General features: G+C 42.7%; 1 protein-coding gene across 1 annotated transcript in view; it reads right to left on the bottom strand.

Moving 5' to 3' along the window:
* Positions 1–301: 301 nt before the first annotated feature.
* SARC_09774 (hypothetical protein) overlaps positions 302–9,256 on the bottom strand; it is a gene marked incomplete at both ends in the record, with an annotated part of 9,642 nt that continues 687 nt past the window's right edge. The window contains 10 exons of the mRNA XM_014296203.1: positions 302–463; positions 922–1,231; positions 1,965–2,108; positions 2,656–2,855; positions 4,149–4,224; positions 5,174–5,291; positions 5,658–5,738; positions 6,160–6,294; positions 7,298–7,398; positions 8,881–9,013. Of these exons, the coding sequence (XP_014151678.1) occupies positions 302–463; positions 922–1,231; positions 1,965–2,108; positions 2,656–2,855; positions 4,149–4,224; positions 5,174–5,291; positions 5,658–5,738; positions 6,160–6,294; positions 7,298–7,398; positions 8,881–9,013 (1,460 nt within the window). The remainder of the gene's footprint in view (positions 464–921; positions 1,232–1,964; positions 2,109–2,655; positions 2,856–4,148; positions 4,225–5,173; positions 5,292–5,657; positions 5,739–6,159; positions 6,295–7,297; positions 7,399–8,880; positions 9,014–9,256) is intronic.

The following is a 9,256-nucleotide window of genomic DNA, read 5'->3' as shown; positions in this document are numbered from 1 at the left end:
TGAACATATGTACACAAACACATATGAAAATATGTACACTGGCACATATGAACATATGAACACAAACACATGAATATTAGTACACAGACACATATGAACATATGTACATAAACACATTGCTACATTCACACTAAAACATATGGCTACATTCGTACTAAAATATATGGCTACATACGTACGTAGATGTACTGACATATATCCGTGAGCTCTCATGTGTATCACAGCAATGGGTTCTATTGGGTTGTTAGGGTTCTAGGGTTTCTAGGGTTTTAGTCCCACTCATACGCCCACGTGCGCCTACCTTCATGGTGTGGCCTGCAATGGCTATGCACTCGTCGGTGGTGAATGTACAGTCCTGCAACGGCACGTCAATGAAGACGGCGTTGTCCACTTTGTATGTCGTGTGCAGTCGACAGTACGCGCACAACGGAAACAGCTGCAGGAACAGCACGCCCAGCAGATCCTGAGAGACCCCGGGCAGGGGAGGGGATGAGTCATGCATGAGTCATGGGTGGCAGGAGAGTAGTGTATGAGTCATGCGTGAGTCATGGGTGGCAGGAGAGTCATGCGTGAGTCATGGGTGGCATGGGAGGAACGTATGAGTCATGCATGAGTCATGGGTGGCAGGGGAGGAACGTATGAGTCATGCATGCATCACTTCTGCATCACACAGGAGACATGTATCCGCTGACGCTAACATTCGTAAGCAACCGCACACGTGCAGCGACCATCCACTTCCCACTTAGTCTCACAAGTATTGAGACAATAAGCCCTATACTAAAAAAACCTAATATAAACTCGATTATAAACCTTAAATAACCCCTAAATAGATCCCAAAACAATTCCTAAAACAAATATCAAAATAACCCCTCAAATAGCCCCTCACGACACGTACATAGCCCCTCCCCCCCCTGCGCATACCACGGTGTTGATGAGCGTAGTTGCGTTGGCTGATGGCATTGGCTCGATGTGACTGGGGATGTCTGTGAACATGCGCTCCAGCGTCACGCTGTGATCCAGCTCCTGTGGTTTAATGCCTATGTCTCTCCACACACACACATCATCAAACGACAGGCCGTCCTTATCCGCTTCCATCAAATCCTCAACGGCAAACAGGATGCTGCAGCACTCGGCTACCAGCAGCTGCCCTGTCAGATCCAGTTGGTTGAGACTGGCCAGCCCAGAGAAGCCGCCCTTGCTAATGCGAGTGATGCTGTTCTCGTTCAGGAAACTGTGGCCGTGGGTGGATGGGTGGGTAGTGGTTAGTGGGTGATGGTGTGGTTACGTGTGATGGTGGTGCTTATGCACAAGGACATACGTGAGAGTGAACGTGGTGCTGTTGTTTAACTATCTATTACATCCGGTGCACATGTACATAACATATACATAACATGTGCATAACATGTACATAACATGTAAATAACATGTTCATGACACGTATATAGCATGTGTGTAACAATATCTCATCTGAACGTGTGACTTGTATATGTTTTGCGAGTATTTCTGAGAGTTTCTAGTGATGGAGCGTGTTTGACTGTACCTACTCCGTCCAAACACCTGTCGTGCTCTGGGCTCATGTAGCTCTCATTCGACATCACAGATCTAATCTTGAATACACACACAATCAGAAACATAAACGTATACTGTCCTACACATTCACGTTTAAAACACCTGTACGTGTGTGTGTCATGTATTCGGGTGTTAGCACGCACCCCAATATCACTGCATTCCCCTGACATCAATGGATGCCATCTACGACAGGGTTAGGGTTTAGGGTTAACCCCATCAATGGATGCCATCTACAACACAACACAAAACAACACCTCTACCAACAGATGATGCGCACACAACACAAATGTGTGTATGTGGTACAATGTGTGTGCCCACATGTGTGCTTGTGTTGTAATGAGTGTGTGTGCACACATGTGTACGTGTGTTGTAATGTGTGTGTGTACATAACATACAGACTTTGCAGATGGGTCAGATCGCTGAAGGTTCCCATGGCAACGGTTGTGAGGTTGTTGTTGTCAATGCGCAGATGCTTCATGTCCTGTAGTCCTACCAGTGAATTCCGGGACAGGGCCGTGATCTGATTATGTCCCAAATCTCTGCAGCGAAACCACGAGATAAAGAAAATGAAGAACTTAAACGTGTCATGTCATTTGTATGACAGCACCGAATGGGCTACGTGTGTGGCTAAGGATATGTGATCTGTAAACCACATACCTACACATGCACAGACACCGCACACCGCCACAGTCCTTGGTACACTAACCATGGCCTCTAGAACGCACTCGTCTGTACACTTTAAGCACTTGCCAGCAGTATACATATATACGCATATACACATACAACATATACTACATACATGTAAACTATATACATGTACTACTATATACATATAAAACTATAAACATGTAAACTATATACCTGTGCTACCATATACATATAAAACTATATACATTTAAACTATGTACATGTACTACTATATACATATAAAACTATATACATGTAAACTATGTACATGTATAACTATATCCTTGTATAACTATATGCACGTCTTTATAACTATATCCATGCACACCATATGCCCAAGTACGCCCCCTCAAACATCCTCCCCAGCCCTACTCACAACCCCCCCCAAGGGCTACTCACAGGCTCTGTGGGTTGATCCATCCCACAAACGTGTTGTCCTCAATCTTTGTGATCTGATTCTCGGCAAAGGAGATGATGGAGATCTCACTCTCCGCAAACAGGTTGATGGGCAGGTGTGTGATGTTGTTGTATTGCACACTCAGATAGTATGTGGCCATATGCGAGAACACGCCCCCCGTCAGACCCTCGATGCCCAGGCCCTGCAGAACAGGACGGCGCACCAGTTGATCGTGTGTAGATGGGTAGGTATGGAAGGTGTGAAATGTATGGAAATAAGAGATAAGTAGGTATGGAAGGTGTGGAAATAAGAGATAAGTAGTTATGGAAGGTGGGGAAATAAGAAATAAGTAGGTATGGAAGGTGTGGAAATAAGAGATGAGTAGGTATGGAAGGTGGGAGAATAAGAGATAAGTAGGTGTGGAAGATGTGGAAATACTGAACCCTCAAGCAAAGGACTCGGACCAGGGAGCCGTTAATAGTATGTGGGAACCATCAACGCAATGCGGGCAAGGGTCTAGGGTTTAGAGTTTGCACACTTAGGCCACAGAGGAGTGCCTCGTAGAGTTTAGGGTTTAGTGTGGCGAATTCAAAGGGACGTGAACGGCGAGCGTTAGTTGGAATAACACGACCCATGAATAAAACGGCTCACTTGGCTAAACCCGAAACACAAAACCCTGACCTTAAACCCTAAAACCCAAGACTTTAAACGCAAAACTCTAAGCTATAAAATCCTACACCCCATACGGTAAACAAGGCTGACACCCTAAGCCCTAAACGGTCTACAACACATTATTTGAGACTAACTTATAGGCGTACACACATCACATATAAATCAATTGATCGCACGCCGAAAACCTGACGGTTGAACATGGTATTCAAACTAAACAGAAGACGATGGATGATGTGTGATCTCAACATTACGCTCAACAGCAGTTGACACAAACAAAGACACTGAAAACTACCTACCAGACGACAGGAGAGAACCACAGAACACGCGCAGCCCATGGGGAGATTAAAAACGAAACACCAGCAACGACGAAAAGATATGACTCATAACACCACTTACGTCTAATGATATGGCTCATAACTCCACTTACGTCTAATGATATGACTCATAACACCACTTACGTCTAATGATATGACTCATAACACCACTTACGTCTAATGATATGACTCATAACACCACTTACGTCTAATGATATGGCTCATAACTCCACTTACGTCTAATGATATGACTCATAACTCCACTTACGTCTAATGATATGGCTCATAACTCCACTTACGTCTAATGATATGACTCATAACACCACTTACGTCTAATGATATGACTCATAACACCACTTACGTCTAATGATATGACTCATAACACCATTTGATATGACTCATAACACCACTTACGTCTAATGATATGGCTCCTAACTACCACTCTACGTCTAATGATATGGCTCATAACTCCACTTACGTCTAATGATATGACTCATAACACCACTTACGTCTAAGTTAATGGTGTCACAGCTGTAGCACTTCTCTGTCCCAACAGAACACCCCGAGCCCACGCGGTGTAGATATCTGCAGTAACAGCCACAACATAGAATGTGGACTATAAGCGAGTGAAAGCATTTGGCATGCTCACAATTTTGACCGCAGGAGGTACGAATGCCACAGTATGAGATCTATAATCGAGTGGGATACGACATCCCATGCTAAGCAATAGCAAAGTGGGGAACTAAGGTCAGAGACAGCACTCGGTGTGCTCTCCGCAATTTTGACCGCAGGAGGACGAATGCCACAGTATGAGATCTATAATCGAGTGGGATACGACATCCCATGCTAAGCAATAGCAAAGTGGGGAACTAAGGTCAGAGACAGCACTCGGTGTGCTCTCCGCGAGTATATCCACAGAATAGACCAGCTGCCAAAATGTGGAATATTATCAAGTACCAAGCCAAACCATATTCTCAATTTCGTGCACTAATTGCAGTACGGCTGTGTGCGGATGTGGACTATTCTCGAAATGGCCGCATCTAGAAAGTACACCTAGAAGACTACAGTAATAGCAAGGGCCAAGACACCCGGCCTACATCATCTGCGAAACAGAACGTGAACTGACAGTTACTATTAGTCACACAGGTATCCCAATACAAACACAATACGACGAGTATGTGACTGTACAAAACAAAACGACAACAAGACAATACTACGCACACAGCATACTAGTCGTACAGTCACCTATTGGTCATACACCCACATACTTGTCGTACAGTCACCTATTGGTCGTACACCCACATACTTGTCGTACAGTCACCTATTGGTCGTACAGTCACATATTGGTCGTACAGTCACCTATTGATCGTACACTCACATACTTGTCGTACACTCACATACTTGTCGTACACTCACATACTTGTCGTACAGTCAACTATTGGTCGTATACTCACATACTTGTCGTACAGTCACCTATTGGTCGTACACGCACATACTTATCGTACAGTCACATACTAGTCGTACACGCACATACTTGTCGTAGCCCAGGTACCAAGTATATCCGCCACAGGACAAGACTTCGTAGTCGAACTGACCGTAATCAACGCATGACGGACAGGCGCACGACCCACTCGCTCTATTGCCGCATACACCTACAATACGGTTCAGTGTTTTGCAAAGTATGTCAGTAGGCATGCATGGCTTGCACAAGTTAGATAAGTGATGCGTATGGCATATGTATGAGAAGTGGGGACAATAGTGTTCATGTAGCTATGTGTGGATGGAGTGAGCATTGTATATAGACAAAGGGTTGTGTAGAGGCTGTGAGCGTGATTGGCGTAATGTACTCGTGCTGCCACCAGAGACTGTTGGCTGACGTCTCTCGACAAGGAGAGTGGCTGTGACTGGCCCTTTGCTATTCGCAGTCACACATGGTGGACACCGGTGTCATGTCAGCCTATGTCGTTGACACCATTGACATGACTACCCGTACTATTGACACCACTGTCATGACTTACCATTGACACCGCAACATGGGCGGTCGCTGTTGCCGCGACATTGGCCTACACCACTACCGTCCGGGGCGGGATATTTGGGCCCTGCGATTAATTGGCGCATTAATTCAGAATTAGTGTCGATGTTGCGGACAATTATCAAGAAATAATCCATCCACGAACCCTCCACCGCTGAAGGCAACGCATCAAACTGAGGATTTTGAATATCAAAGGGGCGCACCTAGACAGCCCAGACCAAGCACAGCAGTTGTCATATGTTTTACGGTTTTAGAGTATAGGGTTTAGGTTTTTCTGATTATACTAAACAAAGATTGTCTACCACAAAGGTTATCGTAACGGTATGGCAGGCTTTAGTCGATGTAGGGTTTTAGGGTTTAGGGTTATCTGATTATACTAAACAAATATTACCTACCAAATAGGTTATCGTAACGGTATAGCAGGCTGTAGTCGATGTAGGGTTTTAGGGTTTAGGGTTTTCTGATTTTACAAAACAAAACTTACTTACCACAGAGGTTGTCGTAACGGTATGGCAGGCTGTAGTCGATGTAGGACGAGTGGGGGGCAATCGCACACTCCAGAGACGTCGCGCAACGGTCGTGTATGCAGCAGGGACTGTTGCTGATGGGATTACACTCGCCGACTGAGCATTTTGTGAGCAATAGGGATTTAGGGATTTAGGGTTTAGAGTTTTAAGGGATGAGTTGTGGGAGAGAGAGGGTTTAGGGTTTAGGGTTTTAGAGATTGTGAGTGAAGGAGACGTGCAGACGGCGCGATGTGCAACTAGTGTACCTACACTCGCACTGGTCATTAAAAAAAAAGTTGGTGAGAAAGTGGGGAGATGAGGATAAGCATAGGGCAAGGCGTGCAGCCGAGGTACCACGTACATTCACGTACTGTACGCACCATGCCCTCGTTGTTGCAAATATAATAACGTGCTAAGGACCACATGCATGTGTGTGGTCATGTGTGAGCACATATGGGCAAACGATCCATCAGTCTCCCGAGAGACCACAGGGATACTGCTGGTGCAAATACTGGTGCAAATGCACCTCAAAAATACAGCTACTGGTGCAAATGCACCTCAATAGTACAACCACTGGTGCAAATACACCTCAATAGTACAACTACAGGTGCAAATACACCTCAATAGTACAACTACAGGTGCAAATACACCTCAATAGTACAACTACTGGTGCAAGTGTACCTTAACAGTACAACAACTGGTGCAAATGCACCTCGAAAACACAGCTACTGGTGCAAATGCACCTCAATAGTACAACTACTGGTGCAAATGCACCTCAATAGTACAACTACTGGTGCAAATGCACCTCAAAAACACAGCTTCTGGTGCAAATGCACCTCAATAGTACAACTACTGGTGCAAATACACCTCAATAGTACAACTACTGGTGTAAATGCACCTCAATAGTACAACTACTGGTGCAAATGCACCTCAATAGTACAACTACTGGTGCAAATGCACCTCAAAAATACAACTACTGGTGCAAATGCACCTTAAAAATACAACTACTGGTGCAAATGCACCTCAAAAATACAGTTACTGGTGGAAATGCACCTCAATAGTACAACTACTAGTGCAAATGCACCTCAATAGTACAACTACTGGTGCAAATGCACTATACCTGGATGGTCGGCATCCGCAGGAAATGATGGACCGCAGAAGCCATCCTCTCGCCATGGCATACTACGGTAGTCAATGCACGTGGCACAAAGGCAGTGGTCTCTGCACAAAGATAATTACAAGCACAGAAAAGGAATAAGGGACGGGTGTCTGTTAAGTGAAGACAAAGGGAGATAATAACAATTACAAGCGCAGCGAAGGAATACGGGACAGGTGTCTGTTAAGTGAAGACAAAGGGAGGTAATAATAATTACAAGCGCAGCAAAGGAATATGAAACAATTACACTATAGTACACACGGATAAAACATGTTGAGAGTATAATATGAGTATACAATACATGAGAATACATAATGCAAAAGAAAATCATATGAGAATAAAATACATGAGAATATAAAACATCAGAATATAATGCATGAGAATATATACATGAGAATATACTGCATAAGAATATAATACATATGAATATCATATATGAGAAAAAAATGAATGAGAATATAATACATCACAATAAAATACATGAAAATATAATGTATGGGAATAAAATACATGGGAATATAATATATGAGGATATAAAACATGACAATACAGTACATGGTATATGCGCAGTGATACCCGACCACCTGTATTTAAATAAGCCAGATTGTACGAAAGACACAGCCCAACCGAAAACAACATAGAAGAACTCCCATCTTGTAAATACCTCACACAACCCAATGCACACAGCGCACAAACGAAAGTAATCCACACCGTTGTGAAAGGACACACGTGATAATGGATAGCTGAGTACAATCAACAGAGAACCCCCCACTGAAGCACATTTTACATATATGTATAAACAAATATTTATATACATATAAATATATATATATACAAACACCCCGTAAGAAACCTCCAGAGAAGTGAACAGCTGCTCCAAGCGGGCGTAATTATCCACATCACTACACACAATGTATTCATTTTCTTTCATGCGATACGCACTCACGCAAGGTGAGATCTGCATGGACGTGAACAGCTGCACGCAAACACGCATGGAAAGAAACAGGAAGTAGTACGGGCCTGTCTCGTACAAGCAATTGTAGTGGGGGCTAAGTAGCTGGCAAGCAGATACATACTTAAAACAGATACATACTTAAAACAGATACATACTCAAATCAGAAACATACTTAATACAGATACATACAACAGATACAAACTTAAAACAGATACATACTTAGAACAGATACATACTTATAACAGATACATACTTAAGAAAATACATAGTTAAAACAGATACATACTTAAAACAGATACATACTTAATACAGATATATACTTACATCAGATACATACTTAAAACAGATCCATACTTAATACAGATACATACTTAAAACAGATACAAACCTATAACAGATACATAATTAGAACAGATACATACTTAGAACAGATACATACTTAAAACAGATGCATACTTACAACAGATACATACTTATAACAGATACATACTTAAGAAAAATACATAGTTAAAACAGATACATACTTAAAACAGATACATACTTAATACAGATATATACTTACATCAGATACATACTTAACACAGATACATACTTAGAGCCTCCACACCACTGGAATTGTGAGCAGCACGGCGCATCAGAGTTTGGATTACAGGTGGCGTTATTTTCACCGTCAGTAGACATATTAGGCCATCCACACCGCAAATCAACCCTCCAAGAGGTCCCGTCTAGACAGATACAAGTGGAGGAAAGGGGGGTAGATAGAGCAGCTAGGTTGGCGAAGAATATACAGTGGTTATGGTAAATACAAAGCTTTATATACAAGTGCACACTTCAAAAGTATATATACATATAAATATTTATATAGATATATGTGTATGTGTGTGTGTGTGTGAGTGAGGGTATATATATATCTGTGTATATATATATATATATATATATATGTGAGCTACATATAATATATATATATA

This window comes from Sphaeroforma arctica, assembly GCF_001186125.1.
Source record: "Sphaeroforma arctica JP610 unplaced genomic scaffold supercont1.1039, whole genome shotgun sequence".
Lineage (NCBI taxonomy): Eukaryota > Ichthyosporea > Ichthyophonida > Sphaeroforma > Sphaeroforma arctica.
The sequence above is the reverse complement of the archived record's forward strand: the minus strand, read 5'-3'. Positions and strand labels throughout refer to the sequence as shown.